Genomic DNA, 16,544 nt, shown 5'->3' on the forward strand with positions numbered 1-16,544 from the left:
CCCTCTAAAAAGGGAAGGAAACAAAATAATGTGAGACTCGTTCTTGAATAAACGATTAGTTGGGGTCTACTCAATGAGTTTCATTTAATGTCTAGCTAATTATGATTTTAATTACCTTACTATATTCTGTTCAGTCAATATTTCATAGTCCTATATTTCATTTTTAACCCTGGTTTTCTTTTATCTTTTCCAATGCCTGATTATGAACCCACAAACCTAAAATACATCACTATTTTTCCAATACAGTATTTACCTATTTCAAGTCCTGGACCTTGAGAATGTAACAAAAGCTATGAATACTCTACCCAGAAAACCACATCTTAGGTAAAACACAAAATGCGGTACACAACACCAAGATAAACAAAAACCTCGAGTACTAGGACAGATACCTGCCTGAAACTCCCCGTCCAGGCCCTTTCCCTTCTTTTGGGAACTGTTTCCCCCCCAACTCCAACAGGCAGGAGCTGTCACCTTTTTATAAAGGCTCCATCCAGGGGAAGGCAACGAATGACCTAAGCCAGCCCAGTCAGAATTCTTCCGTGGGATTTTTATAACTGAATATGAGACAGAAAGTCCCTTTTGGAGGGCAGAAAGTACAAAATGTGAAATTCAGGAAACAATGGTTCCCTGCCCTGTGGAGGAAACCTGTCTGCTATGAGCAAGAATAAAGCCAAAAAGATCAGAAAAGTCCCAACAGCACCCAAGCACCCAGATCCAAAAGTTCTGGAAGCCCTATTCATGTTCTTCTCCGGTGTCCTTCCCAATCCTAACTCCCTCAGTGATAGCCCTCCAAAATCTTCCACATAGTTAAAATTTTTGCCAAAACTCGTTTGTGTTTCTACGGCTTATAACCAAAAGATAATAGTTGGTTCTCAATTCTATATTTGTTTTAAACAAGTTTTATATCCTTTAATTTTTTTTTTTCTATAGAGATAATGTCTTCCTCTAGATATTTAAATAGGTTTTTAAATATAATTTCTAAAAGGCTCACATGTCACTCTGCATAAAAATCTCTTAGAATAGCTGTTTAAAACAAGTCTTGGCTCAGATCATTCTACATGCTCTACACACTATTAAAATATAATTTTAAGAAGCTAACTGCCTGATCATTTTTAGTTTAATTTCAAATGTAACAAGACAAAATTGCCTTCTTAAATTGTCTTTTCCTTTATGTATTCAATTAGAGTCTCTGCTTAAAATACTTAAAAATTGGCAGTGATCCATTCACTGATGGGTATTTTAAGTTAGAAAGCAGTAACATATCAAATTAACCACACAAAGTCAGGATTATTCTTATTGAGAATTACCGCCACAATGGACTTGAAAATTCCTACCTTAATTGCAAGTTTTTATACTTCAATCAGATAGACTTCAACTTAATAGACTGCAATGCAGTCCAACTACAATCAATCCAACAATCTCGTAGTTCACACATCTCTCACAGTCACCTCGGATTTCCTTCCCTCTAGTCATGGCCTTGAATGCTGCTGCACTGGCAAGGTTGTAACAGCATGCAACCTGTGTTACATACTATTACTATTACTAGTCAGTGCATCCTAATAATGCTATGAACCTAGTAAACTCTAAAAACGGTTGAATCTTGAAGTTACAAACAACTTGGAAATCATCCAGTCCAACCACGTTACTTCACAGATGCAAACATTGATGCAACACTAGCTAATATGCCCAAGGTCAACAGAATTAGAGAAAGAATTAGTATTTTACCATAGTATGCAGAAGGTTCCCAATACCCGTAGAAGATGCCTACATGATAAAACAAATTAGCAGTTCCCTTTTAGTGCTTCAAAAGTATGGCTATTTCTAAATGATCTTAAGACAAATCCAAATGAATTTTAAAAGCATTAAATTGCTATACTCATAACAAATCTTTTCCCATTAATTCTGATCACATTAGAAATGTAGAAAAGATTCTTGATTTGAATGACCTGATCCTTCTCTGCTATGCTTTCTCAAATGTCCCCATTCATACACAACATCATGCTTGCTCCTTCTTAATAGTGCAGACCTATTTATTCTCATATTATATACTACGGACTTGGGTGCACACAAGGGCATATAAAAACATTTATCTAACATTAGACTGTGTTGCCTAAACTGAAATCAGCCAGAAACACGTCATCTAAAATGCTTAGATTTCATCTTTATACACACTTCCTTTCTTTTTTTTTTCAAAAAATAATAAATAAAATAGACATTTTGAAAAAGTAGGCTGTGAAATAGACTTTTCTCAGAGCCCTCAAACATATTTGGCCAAAAATATGAGAGGCGTTTTTAGCAATATTTGCACAGTGGGTGGCACTTTTTTGTGGCCTTACATATATTTGTTGAATGAATAACATGGTTACATTGCATACTATGGAAACTTGACTTCTCTGGATGACTATACTTAGAATTGCTAACTTTTCTTGAAAGCAAACGAAAATAACACACAATGCACTATCTTCAAAGTAAACATTACTTACATAAGCCTTAAGTAGTTTCAAAATACTTCCAATTGGCAAAAAAATCTAAAACAAATGTAGCAATTCATAAATATAAAGTACCAACATAAGCGGCTACAGTACAACATGCACAATTACAAGATTTTTCTAAAGTAAACTGGAATTTAGACTAATTCCCAGAGAGCACTCTTTTTCAGCAGTATATTGTTGACACTAGTTTACCAGATTAAACCCTCAGACATAAACACTCTCCTGACCAAAACACCAGAACTCCAAAGGAGATAAAAGTACCCATAAATACAGAACTAACAACATTAATTGAAAAAAAAGTAACTCACAACAGAAATAACTTTAAAAAAAGTTTAACAGAAGTAGACATAACTCTAAATTGTAGACTTAGTACATAGGAAAGTTTTCCTTTTACATACTGTAATAAAACTTAGGAGAGTTTTGGTGCAGTAATGTATGCTATTGTGAAAGCTTACATTCCTAATTGCTAAATTAGGATTGTCAGGAAGTTAAAATAAACTTAAATGGATCAGGCATTAGAGTGATAGAAATAATTAGTCCTCAATCTTCTTAAAAAATTGTCACTCCATGCAAACATAATCAATCCTGATAGTGTTTCACCTTTTCCCTAGCTCAGCTTGGGAAAGAAAAATACAAGTATGATGCTTTTGAGCCATTTTATACAACTTCATTAAATTCAGAATGCTCTTTTAAAAACGAGCATAGTTTTCTGTCACTTTATTATGTTGAAAAGGGCACACAGACATCTACTGATATCAAAAGTACAGAAAGCAAGCTTACATGCTAACTGACTGCAGTGGGTAAGGTCATGGTCAAAATTCACAAGCTCATTTAAACTTTCATGGCTCAGCCAACAGCTCCTATCATGTTTCCAGATCCTAGGGCGATTAAAGCTGCAGGAGTTTCTCGCCGTAAGGTCAGCAGGAGGCTATTTGAGACCCTCAAACCGCAGTCCGCAGAGCCCGCAGCGGCGCATCTTCCACCACCTCTGGCTGTGCGTTAAGCTAACCTTTCCAAGCATTCTCCTCCCGGCCTTTTAAAGAAGCCCCAGAACCGGTGCGGTCAACTCAAGACGTCCTTCCATCGCGCCCGCCGAGACCCCCTCCTGCGGTCATCCCCAGGCCGCCCTTCCGCAGTATGTGACTTCGGCCAGGCTCCCAAGGTGGGGGAGGAGGTGTGGGGAGGAAGCCTCCCCGCGGAGCAGCTCTCCAGCCAGCACAGCGGCAGGGTGATGCGGAAGAGGAGCAGAGGAAGATGCTAAACCCCAGTGCCATATTTATATTGGCTTTTCTTTGTCAGAGAGATTCCTGTGTCCCATAAAATCGCCTTTAAAGGAAAAAACGACCTAAGCACTAAAGCCGCTGTCCAGATCTCCCCGATCTCCAGTATTCTCACCCACGTTCCCCCGCGGGGAGGCTCAGGACGCTCCTAGCCTCTGGCAGGTACACCTGCCGGCTGGCGGAGGAACGGGTCGCCCCGCCGCCCCCCGCATAAGGGAGCGATTGCCAGGACTCTGACCCCAGCAGCCCCCGCCGAGGCTTGACAGCCCCGCGAGCCGTGCCCGCACAAACTTCCCAGTTCCCCGGCTGCGGTGACAGACCGACCGGCGGACGGACGGAGGGTGGGGGGCGACACTGGTACCGGCTGCAGGGCTCAAACACAGATGGAACCCCTTGTCCTGCATCCGGACCTAGGTGCAAATGGGGTCCAAGTGGCGCCCGGGCGGCCCGTAGAGGCGGGCGTGCGCACGGGGTGGGGTGACCAAGGCGCCGCGGAAGGAGGGCAGCCCCGGAGGGCGAGCAGCCGGAGGGCCGGGGCCCCGTTCAGGCTCCCAGTCCCGCAGGAGCTGCAGCAGGAGGAGGAAGGGAGCGAGGAGGAAGAGGAGCAGGAGGAGGAAAGGGAGTGCGCGCCGCAGCCCGAGCCCTTACCGAGTGGTTTACGCCCCACATCAGGACGCTGAGCAGCGGATCGCTGGCCCGAAAGAGCTTCACTTTCTGCGCTACGAAGTGCTTCTTCTTGGTCTTGGTCTTGCTCGCCAGCACGGAGGACCCCAGGTTGCCGGGGGTCGCCATGGCCGCCGCCTCTGTCCCCTCCACCGCCGCGCTCCCGAGGCCGGGGACCCGCCCTCTCTACTCGCCCGCCGGGGGAGGCAGCCGCATCCCCCCGGCGGCGTCCCCAAGGCGCCGTGCCCCGCTCCGCCCGCGGGCGCGCTCGGCCCCACTGCGCTCGCCCTGCCCGCTCTGTCCGGCTGGAGACAGAGGCTGCGCGGCGCGTGCTGGGACCGCGAGCTGGATCCTGCGCCCGCCGCGGCTCCGCGCTCAGCCCGCGGCTGGACCAGGCGCGCCGCGAGCGGCTTCCGCGTTGGGCGCTGGCGTCATGACGCAGGGGGCGGGCTGTCAGCTGCCGCGGCGCCGCCAGGCGGGGCGCGGTCGGTCGTGGGACCGTTAAGAAGCGTCTTGGCGCTCCGGCTCCGGTTCCGCGGCGGCGGGGCCCGTTGTGCACAGCCGAGCTCGGGTGGCCGCTCCCGGCCCGCTGAGGAGGCCGCGGGGTGGGTGTGCGGCGCGGGGAGCGTGAGGACTCCCGCAAGGCATCCTCTTCTGCTCCCCAGAGAGGAAAGAGGGAAGGATGGGGAGCATCCAGAGGCGGAGGTCAGGCGAAAGAAGGAGGCTCAGAGAACCGCCGCTTGCGGGTGCCAAGAGTCGGGAGAGCTAGTGAGACTCGAAGTGCTGCATGCAGACCAGGGCTTCCCTAGCACCGAGGAAAGGACCTGGGCACATCGTTGGCCACCTCCCAAAGTGGCCTGGAAATGAACTTAATCCTGTTGTGCCTTTAACCGTCGGTCCTTTCGGACCCTAGGCTTGGGCCTTCCCACAGTCTCCGAAGGGCCTGTCATTCCCACCACCAGCTCCTCCCTAGGCAGGACCCTGGATTCCTTGGTTTGGCCAGGAGAATTATGCCCTAAACTGCACCTTCTACTTCAAACCCGCCACTGTGTTCCTTACGTCCCTTCCTTTTCTCCATTCCACTCACCTTCCCTGGAAAACTGTTCATTGTCTTATCTATGTACAACTATTTAGCCCTTCTTCATGCTGGCCATACCCGGTCCACCTCAGGAAGCTGCCATTCAAAGTATGTCATCCTGTTCTATGTACCTACCCTGACACAGCCCACTGGACAAACATGTTATCTATTGCCATTATTACTCCACTCAAATATAGTGCAGACCTACTGTGCACTTGGAAATCTGCTTCCTTCTGTCAGACAAAGGATGACAGACCCTTAATCCTTAAGGACCTAGGTCTCATGGGGTTGGGGAGTGACAAGTCATGTGGTCACCTTCATTTGCTCCTCTTTTTTCTTTCTTCTGAAAACATAAGGGTTGCCACAAAGTCCTTATGTTCTTTCCCTCTTCAGACTATTGTCCAAAATGATATCTGCCCCCCAACCCCCAGCATCAACCATCACCACTCTTAGGGGTTAAAAAATAAACCTTAAATATATAGTGAGAACATGGGGTTCCACTGTTCTCCCACTTATTTGAGCAAAGCAGTTAACCTCTCTGAACTTCAGGGGTTTATTTGTGTTAACAGTAGGATAGTCACAGTTGTCACTGTGGGGACTACTTTGGGCCTGGTAATTATAATCCTGCTCTAACCACTTCATAGGTTGTTAGAATCAAAATCAACAGTAGACAATAGCTCTGAAAAGCCCTTTGAAAATCATAAAGCACTATGTACAGACAAGATATAATGTAGAATACTTGCCAATAACTCATACACTCTCCCCCGCCCTCAGAGAAGTGCCTGGTTGAATAGCTCTACATCAATTATTCACAAGCACCTTTTAAAAGTGTCTAAAATCAAGTTCGACCTCCTCCTCCGTCATATATGTTGCTTCATTTTTCTACTATATTGGAAATGGCATTCATATCACTCAGCTATCCCAGCTAGAAGTTCATTTGTTTAACAAATTTTCATTGACCCAAGCTTGAACGCTTATAATCAGCATTGATTATACCTCTCATCACCACTCCACATCAACCTTTTACCAGGTCCTGTCCTTGAAAACAATTGTCCTCAAATATTATCTCTTCTCCGTTGCTTCCTCCCATCTCCCAGTCCTTCTAGTTGAAATTAATCTGTTCCCTTCAGTGTTTCCATAGCACTTTATTTGTTCCATAACAGCTCTATTGAACTTAATCATATTTTAATAATGCAAGACAATGGGCTTGCTGTGAATGCTAATAAAACTGTATACAGCAATGACAAAGTGTTAAGTGAACCCACAGGAAAAGGAGATGGATGCTTGTGGACACTCACTGTCAGATAAGGCTTCACATAGGAGGGCAGCAAACTATGGATGGAGGCACAAGGTGTCACCTCCGTTAGGGACAGACAGAGGCATAGGCATGGAAATGAAAATCCATGTGATATTTTGAGATAGTAATGAGAAGACTTGTTACTTTTAAAGGGCAGATAGTTTTTCAGCTTTATTGAGATATAATTGACATATAACATTGGGTAAGTTTAAAGTGTACAACCTGATGATTTGATACAGTTTATATTGTGAAATGATTACCACAATAAGGTTAGTTAACACCTCCATCACACATAATTACTGTGTGTGTGTGTGTGTGTGTGTGTGTGTGTGTGAGAGAGAGAGAGAGAGAGAGAGAGAGAGAGAGAGAGAGAGAGAGAGAGAGAGAAACATTAAAGATATATTTTCTTAGCAATTTTCAAGAATATAATACAGCATTGTTAAGGGACAGAATTTTTGGTGATTTTAATGCCACTCATGAGTAGGTCATTAAATGATTTTGCCAATGACCTTTCACATTAACTTTGAGTTCTGCAGAGGGTGTGTACGATGCAGGAGCCCGAAAGTCACAGAAGTGAACTCAAAAAGTACCTGATCCAGTTCTCAAATTATATACATAAGACAACTGAGATCTAGAGAAATATACGTGATTTCCTGACTTGTGGGACGACAATAAGCTCTCTGAAGGCAAGATCCATGTTGTATTTAACTCTACATCCTACCAATGAACTCCCTGTCTCATAGCACAGATGATAAAGTTGTACACAAAGATTCCACACCCATGAAATGTTTGTGCAAAGTTCCATTCAGAATACTATACTGGGAAATTAGGTTAGGTTAGACATAACATTTAAACTTGAGGATTAAATACTGTGTGGATTTAGCAGTCTAGCTGTTTGATTACTGTTTTCCTTTGGAGTTTGTGTGATGATAAAACGATGCCTATGTCCTAAGTTCAGCACTTAATTCAGGCTGCTTACGTTGTCAAGGGTTGAAGAACCCCAACCGCCAGCATTCAACAAGGGTCTTGGTGAGAGGCCTGGCTAGAGAAAGAAGAGAAAGGACATTCCATCTCAGGAAGGGCATGTGGTCGTCTCACCCAGTTGTTCCCACCCCTTTGTGTCTGGTTTGTTGGGCTGTTCATCCAGGTGCTGAGGCCATCACAGCTGCAAGAAATGCTCCAGTAGCCAAGTACACCAGGAAGAAGGAAGGAAATGTCAGGAAGATTGAAAGCCTCCCAATACTGACTTGTTTCTGCTTGTGGTTACTGTTTTGGGTTTTTTTATTTATTTATTTATTTATTTATTTATTTATTTATTTATTTATTTATTTATTTATTTATGTTTTACTTTCTTGTACTGTAACCAACTTTATTTACTATCCTAGAAGAGTATGGTGAAAGTGTTATGTTGACTAAGGATTGTACTACCAGAAATGGAGGTGGAAGTAGGGTGGATGCTCTGTTTTTTATTTTATTACCCTTTTCTTCAAAAAATACATCCTCAATTGAACAATTCCAATTAGAACTCTTCCTTGAGATGAGATATTCAGTAATTTCCTTGGTGATATTTGGAGCTTTTGTGCTTTTCATTGCTCTATGAGATCAGAGCAAGATGTGGGACAATTCCATTCAGTCTTCTGTAGTGTCATCCTGAGCCTTGCCATTCGAAATGATATTATTTTAGAAGAACATAATTACAGTGCATATACAGTCAAACTCAGCCAAAATGCAATAAGTAGAATCCAAGAATTCAACTGTGACATGTGAGTCACTTTTGCGGGGGGAGGAGGGTGTGGAGGACTTGTGGACGTGATGGAACACAGCTTGCCATCTGAGAGTTCTCAGTATCTTTATTGTCCAAACCCCACCTGGACTGGCTGTGTTTTGGCACCAGCTGGTAGGTGTTGAAATATTTATGGTGATTCTTCTGGCTTTTGCAGCTGGCTGGGACTTCCAGGACAGTGGCAGCAATTCTAAGAATCTACCACTTAGTTGGCAATTGTTTTCTTGACCCGACTTGGGGAAATTGGACTAAGAGATGAATGGGTATAAAAGAGCTAACACATAGGCTGACCATTTCCCAGCATGCCTTGCCTTTCCCTCCACTCGGTAAGGAAAGCATGAGAGCTTTAGCAGCCCCCTTGGAAGACAGGAAGCTGTGTGGAGGACAGGAGTCAGTCTCCACTGGCATTATATCTTTATTATATATACCTTTATAACAGAAATTTCCAAGAGAGCAATGAAATTAATTCCATATGGCAGACTAGAATGTGACCAACAAAAATGGTATTTTCACAGAAAATGTAATGATGTAAAACAATCACGTTAATATAAAAGAAAAAAGTAAGATAAAAAATAAGATACAAAATTGTATTCATACTATAAAATGTGTATACCATGTTTCCCCGAAAATAAGACCTAACTGGAAAATAAGCCCTATCATGTTTTTCAGGATGACCTCCCCTGAACATAAGCCCTAATGCGTCTTTTGGAGCAAAAATTAATGTAAGACCTGGTCTTATTTTCGGGGAAACATGGTATATATGTATTTGTGGATTATTTAAAATATATATTTCTGCATTTTTATTACTTTTGTAATAATTTTTTAAAATGCAAACTTCTTCCCTGGTTAATAAGTAACACAGTAATGGCACTTAAACATACTAGCCCAGTTTCTATAAAAGAACAGCTTTCAAAGTTACTCCTTGCTGTTTATTATAGTTATTGTAGAACTAAGTCTGTAGTGGAATAGGCCATTTTCCTACAGAGGGGGAGGGTGAGCTCCCCCGAGTTCACAAAGAATGTTTAAGTAAAAGGAGGGCTACAAATATTTAAAAAACATCATATTCCCCATGCTTACGGCCTACGACTGTTTCTTCCTTTTTTTAGAAAAAGTTTGAGATCAGAAAAGAAAAGTTTGAGATCAGTAAGAGAAAACTGCAAAATTAATATTAATAAACTTTTTATTAAACATCTAAAAAAAAATAACATAATACTGTCATTTATTTAATCTACATTTAGTATCAAGAATTACATTTATAAGCAATTTGTGAGTTAGCTTTTCTTATTTTACAAGTATACATAACGATTGATAAAAAGATAATAGCCAATCAAAAACTAAACGTTAGTTGTAGCCAAAAATTCCAAAAGTAAAATCATATTTTTTCTAATTTACAGCAAAAGTATTGTATTAAATGTGGGCTATGAATTCCTTTTAATGTGTTTGATACGATGAAGGAGTGGAGCCTCCAACACTCAGAATGCCCAGCACTGAACGAAGTCTTTCAAATAGTTTGGGAAGAAGGGAGGTTTCAGTCTTTGTTGATCAACAATGTCCATACAAATCACTGAGACCTTCAGAAACCAAAGCTGAACGAGAAGACCAGGAGAACCAGAAGATTTTAGGCTGAGCCTTTTGTCCTGGCTAAGGGAAAAATCCACTCCATCCAGAGCAGGAAGTTAGGGGACCCCTGCTGTGTGGAGCCTGGGGAGGACCCTACAGGGAAGAGAGGAAACCCTGTGAGGTGCCTGTGAATTTGCCTCTGTCCCTTATGGCTGTGGCAAAGTCAGTCTGACTATTGTTAAGGGGTCAGTATTGCTCGCAGCTATTTATTTTTTCATTGCCACTTCAGAAAAATGCATTCATGCTACCAGTATTTATTGATCACACCTACAATGTGCCAGATAACATGGTAGATACTGCATATGAGTTCTTCTATCATAGTTTACAGTCCGAGATGATACACAGGAGAAGCAAATAAACAGGTATTTCTATAATTACAGACTGGGATGAGGGATCTGAAGGTAATAAACCTGGTGCAGTAACAGAAAATAACCAGAGTCAGGGGAAACTTCTCCGAAGAAGAGCTACATAGCCTGAAAGATAGGAAGAAGCAGTCAGCCATGAAAAGAATGGGGCTGAGAGTGGCCTGGACAGAGGGGCCACTGGCCTGATCACTTCTGTTCTAGACCCAAAGGAAGCCTGCGTTGGCAAGGCATGCAGGGATCCGCTCACTGAGACCCTGGCAAGGATTTGAATTTTATTCTAAGTGCAGTGGGAACCCTGAGAAGCTCACGATTTGTTTATAAAAAAAAGACCCCAGTGGGTCCTATGTGAAGAATAGATGAAAGGAAAAGAAATGTCAAAGTAGAGAGACAAGTAAGGAAATGATTACGGGAATCCAGGTAAGAGATGCTGGTGGCTTCGACTACATTCTTGACAGTAAAGATAAGAAAAAAAATGGAAATTTTCATCTATAAGTGGAAGTAGTTTTTAAATGTGAATGGAGGTGAAGAAAAGGCAAACTTGGCCTCATTGCCAGGTACATAGTGGAAGATCCCAGTCACTACTTCATTTGTCCTTTTTAACATTCTTGCAATCAAGGAACACCCTGGTTTATGCAACTGTTGCTCCTAATGAGAAGGCACCTAAAGAGAACTGTCCCTGAAGTCTGCTTTAATGGAAGTGTTTTAATTCTAAAATATAGTATATGCTATGTTTGTGTTACCCTAACGAAAACCTAGAGGAATAATTGATGTGTATGTTTGAAACACATTCAAAGAAATGTAACTTGAGGTCAGCATAAGGAAAATGATCACAGCCATCTTCCTGCGGCTGTGTCCAGGGGTCAGAAATGGGATGGTTCCCATGGTCCGCACTGCCTTGAGAAGCACCAAATGGATGATGCAGTACAATAAACAGCCTTGTGAGCTACTAAAGGACAAAAGGCTTTATATCCTGATAGCACCCAGTGTCTCAGTTGGATAACCCTGTGCAGGGTCAGTCCATCAGCCCATGGGGAAGAATTGAAGTGGTAAGAGGAACAAGGGATCCTGGAGAGATTCCCATTCCTACCCAGGCTTTTTCCACTTCTTCCTCGTTGCTCTCAGTTCCTGAAATGAGGGGTTTCGGTATCCTGCATAAGCACAGGCCCCAGAGCCACCAGTCAGGAGGCTCACTGCAATGGCTGGCGTCCTTCAGACTTATCTGTGTTCCTCATTCCCCTTCTCCCAAACCTAGGGGGACTCAATGTTACTGTCCCAGTTTTACCCCAGAGAGTTCTGTAGAAGTCTGCAAGCCACTGAACAGTCTCTGCCATTCCTACAAACACCTCAAAACCCTATGCCAGAGTTTCTCACTGTTTTTGGCTTGGATGCTGCATACTTACAGTCGTAATAATCTGGTGTCCATTCTGTCAACGCCCCCATACATACCTTGGTCACTTTCTCAAGTCACTTAAACTTGAAACGGGTGAAGTCGGGCTCCATGGGTTGCTTAGACTCAGGGGAGTACCTTTTAATTCCCTTACATATTTTTAGTGCCATATGTTGTACTGAAAGAAATCTATAGATGAAATCATTGTTACATAAAATTCTGGGCCTGGATTTTAAAGATAGGAGACGGTTGATTACTCATAATGCTGATGCCCTTTGTACTTCCATCTTAAATATGACATGGTTCTTCTTTAGAGCGTTAGCAGAAAGCTAACTTTCAATAAAGAATCCTGCTTTTCTTTTATTAATTTGGGCTTTTTATGTTTTAGCTTTCATATTTAAATTTGAAGTAGGTCATTAGAGTAGTGTTTTAAAACTTGATAAAATAAAATTTAGGGACAAATCTGAAATCAGAAATAGGTTTCCAGGCTCTCGGCCTCACATAGAAAGGAGTTGGCTCAGGTAGTAAATGGCCATCAACTGTGATTGGACGGCCATCAGCTGTGGCTAGTTGGCCATCAGCTGTAACCAGTGAGCCATTGGCCACTAATATAACTGCCGTGTCTATGCTAGCAGAAAAATGGGGACTAACAAGAAGATGGAGGCTGAGGTAGCAAGCGCAGATTGCAGTTAGCAAGTGGGGTTGGTTGGCAGAGAGAAGTGGACAGCAGGTTGTGGATAGTGTGGCTCCTACTTCCTGTGTCTCCAACCCAGCCACCAGCGAGAAAATGGTAGTATGATTCCCCTATCTATGGCTCCGTGGGTGTTCCTTTTTGGCTTAGCCACATCCTGCGTTCTTACGTGGGGAGCGGGACCAGAGACCCCGCAGGCCGCCCCGCACGACAGAGGAGGACCACTCCATCAACCTGTGGTGTGGAGAAAGGAAAAGAAAGTGGGTGGTCAGAGGCAGAGAAGGCAGTCCTGAAATTATGGTGCTTGAGTTAAAAAAAAAAAAGTGTATGCAGCATAACCACAGCATCTTTTTATGTCTTTGTTGTATTTACATAAAAAGCAGCTAAATATATTCTTGTAAAAAGTTCAAACTTTAAGAAGGGCATGGACTGAAAAGGGAAAGTCCCCCCTCTCACTTTCCCTCTACTCTCATTTGTATAAATAGGAAAATACTATGCATAGTGTTTTATGACTTGCTTCCTTTCTATTTAACACTATGCTTTGGAGATCTTTTTTTGTCAGAGTAACAGGGAGTGGTCTCACTATCAGAAATATCACATACACAAAATTGTCATCTTCTTAATTCAGCCTGTACTTCATTTAGCTCTTAGCTGAATAGCAGAGAACTTAGCTGAATGATTCAGTCCCTTCTAGATAAAAACGGTCAATTCTGAGTTTTTCTCAGTCCCCATTAGGTAAATTCTCAGTGAAAGTCAATTCCCCTCTCCCTAGAAGTGACCTAGGTTGGGGACAGGAGGCTTATGTGTTGTGGCTTGGGGATGGAAACCACTGAGGAATTGTGGGCATCATCATATCCTGGGATCAACCACGATGACCTCCATTACTCCATGGTCTCTTCTACTCAGGCCCAGTGCTCTGGATACTTTTCAGCCCAACTTCAGTTCCTTCCAGGTCTGCCCTCAGCCACCTTTGTTTTCCTAAGACAGGGGTGTCCAAACTGCGGTCTGCGGGCCAACTGCGGCCCACAATCCATTTTTAATTGGCCCGCAGCAAATTCCAAAAATATATTTAGTTTACTTAAATAAACCAGATGAGGCAATACGTACTTCACCTCGAGTGAGTGGCCCGGCTGTTTGTGTATTTTACCGTATATGGCCCTGTCGTGCGGGAGACCCTGCTCGCTGCACCATTTGTCATGCGGGGCGGCCTGCGGGGTCTCTGCTCCCGCTCCCCATACAAGAACGCAGGATATGGTGAGGCCAAAAAGGAACACCCATGGAGCCATAGGCAGGGGAGTCATACTAGTATATTCTCTCTGGCGGCACTATACTCTCACTGGAGGCTGGATCCACACTGTCCGCAAACCGCCATCCGTGCTTGCCAGCCCAGCCGCCATCCTCTTGCTAGCCCCCATTCTTCTCTCTCCTCCTCTCCCTCTCTTCTAGCGTAGCCACAGCAGTTATATTAGTGGCCAATGGCTCACTGGTTACAGCTGACGGCCAACTAGCCACAGCTGATGGCCATGCAATCACAGTTGGCCATTTACTACCTGAGCCAGCACCTGTCTATGTGAGGCCGAGAGCCTGGAAACTGCTTTCTGGGGCTCTGCCCCCACAATGGCCATTTACTACCTGAGCCAACTCCTTTCTATGTGAAGCCGAGAGCCTGGAAACTACTTTCTGGGGCTCTGCCCCCACAGGCCCTTGGTGGAAAACGTTGAAAAAAGTTTGGACACCTCAGCCCTAAGAGGATCACCAGGGCTTTGAACTGCCCTGACCCTTCCACCTGGAACGTGAGTTAGTCAATACTTCTCCATACCCTGATCCCACCTGGTTCTTCTCTGAGGCTTTCAGCCCCTGGGAACACACCTGATAATCAAGGTCTTGATCTTACTGATCTGAGACACCTCCCGACCTACACCAGCAGCTCATTTTGTAGCTCTCCTACTCTAAGAAAATCTCCCATTTACACCAAGAGTATTTTTTCCCATCTCCTTCTAAAAGACATTGTGGGGACAGAGCCAGGAGGGCAGTTTCCAGGCTCTTGGCCTCACGTGGAAAGGTGCTCACTCGGGTAGTAAATAGCCATCAACTGTGATTGGATGGCCATCAGCTGTGGCTAGTTGGCCGTCAGCTGTAATCAGTGAGCCATTGGCCACTAATATAACTGCCGTAGCTATGCTAGCAGAAAAATGGGGGCTAGCAAGAAGATGGTGGCTGAGGTAGCAAGCGCAGATTGCAGTTAGCACGGTGGATTGCGGCTAGCAAGTGAGGTTGGTTGGCAGAGAAAAGCGGGTTACGGATTGTGTGGTTCCTGTTTCCTGTGTCTCCAACCCAGCCACCAGTGAGACTATAGTGGCATGACTCCCCTATCTATGGCTCCGTGGGTGTTCATTTTTGGCCTAGCCATATCCTGCATTCTTATGTGGGGAGCAGGATAAGAGACCCCGCAGGTCGCCCCTCACGACAGCATGTATTCATCCCAAACTATTATTTAAAGATCAACTTTATGCTCAGATCCTTTGGGTACTTCACTTTTGGCTACACAAAAACCTTCTTAAATTTTTTATTTTTAAAAGTTCAGCTCTTGCAAGCAAATACCTTGTCTTTCAAGACTATTATCTTCACTATGCGTTTCAAGGACCTATTCTGAAAGCAAAAGCCAAGGATTTTGACTTTATATGTTTTGCTCTTTGGCCTTTCTCTGTGGCGATAGGTGTCAGCATCACCACTGCCCAGATATATATCAAATAGGGATAATAGTGGTAAATGGAGTTTGTGAGGATTAATATAATTAATACTCATAAAGCACTTTCCACAATACCCAATAGAAATAGTAGTGCATATAAGAAGTGCTCAATAAATGTTACCATTATTATTCATTCATTTAACAAATATTTATTGAGCATCTACTATGTGCCAGATTCTGTTTTAAGCACTGGTATAGTGAATAAAACAGATTAAAATACATGTTCTCGTGCACATTTCAAAGCAGAAAAATATAGAGTATGTTAGATGGGGAAAATAACTAAGGAGAAACATAAAGCAGGGGAGGAAGAAAAGTAGTGTTGGAGAGAGCTTCCAATTTTAGGTAGTATGGCCAGGGGAAACCTCATGGAGGACACATTTGAGTAATGACCTGAAAAAGAAAGGGAACTAGCCAGGTAGGTACCTACGGGAAGAGTATTCCAGGCAGAATACCTGCAAGTACAAAGGCTCCAATGCAGAAAGGTTAAAAGTAATTACTGAGAATGAAAAGACATGGGGTTATGTTGCAAAACATATCTGTAGAAGAACATCCCTTTTAACTACTGCAAGTCTCTGTGGTATAATAATAGAGGTTGCCGGCTATCTCCTGAGGGCCAAATCTGGCCGGCCACCTGTTTTTGCAAATAAAGTTTTATAGAAACACAGCCACACTCATCATATACATATTGTCTATGACTGCTTCATGCCACAACAGCAGAGTTGGATAGCTAGACCGTAAGAACCTGGAAAGCCTAAAATAATTGCTATCTGACTCTTAATTGAAAAAAGTTTGCCAACTGCTAGTATGCACGTATTGTCACGTATTTAATGTCTCCTATGCTCCACTAATCATGTTCATATTCTTTTGGTTGCAAGATTTACAAATTTGTATTACACTAGTTTTAGCAAAATTAGAGAAATTATTGCAGTGGAAGACTCGGGCATAGCTGGTTCTGGAGACTGAATGATTACTTCAAAGATCGGTGTTTCCATGTCTGTGTGCATGTTGGTTTCATCCCTCTGACAGGCTCCTTCCGTGACAGCCCCCCGCTGAACAACCACTCTACAGAGAGCCCTTCTGTACCAATGTCTGTCTATCAGTTCTGGCCCCGTTGGAATCAGTGCACACCTCTGGCTCTG

At 43.5% G+C, this 16,544-nt stretch overlaps 1 protein-coding gene across 2 annotated transcripts in view; it reads right to left on the reverse strand.

Annotated features, from left to right (window-relative positions):
* PIP4K2A (phosphatidylinositol-5-phosphate 4-kinase type 2 alpha) overlaps positions 1-4,862 on the reverse strand; it is a 145,397-nt gene extending 140,535 nt beyond the window's left edge. The window contains exon 1 of one of the 2 annotated variants that reach the window (XM_088789171.1): positions 4,421-4,862. In XM_088789171.1, the coding sequence (XP_088645297.1) occupies positions 4,421-4,564 (144 nt within the window). In that variant the 5' untranslated portion in view covers positions 4,565-4,862. The remainder of the gene's footprint in view (positions 1-4,420) is intronic. The other variant, XM_088789167.1, reaches the window with a different exon arrangement.
* Positions 4,863-16,544: the final 11,682 nt, after the last annotated feature.

Source organism: Rhinolophus sinicus, chromosome 1 (assembly GCF_057876585.1).
Source record: "Rhinolophus sinicus isolate RSI-liver-muscle chromosome 1, RSI-T2T, whole genome shotgun sequence".
Lineage (NCBI taxonomy): Eukaryota > Metazoa > Chordata > Mammalia > Chiroptera > Rhinolophidae > Rhinolophus > Rhinolophus sinicus.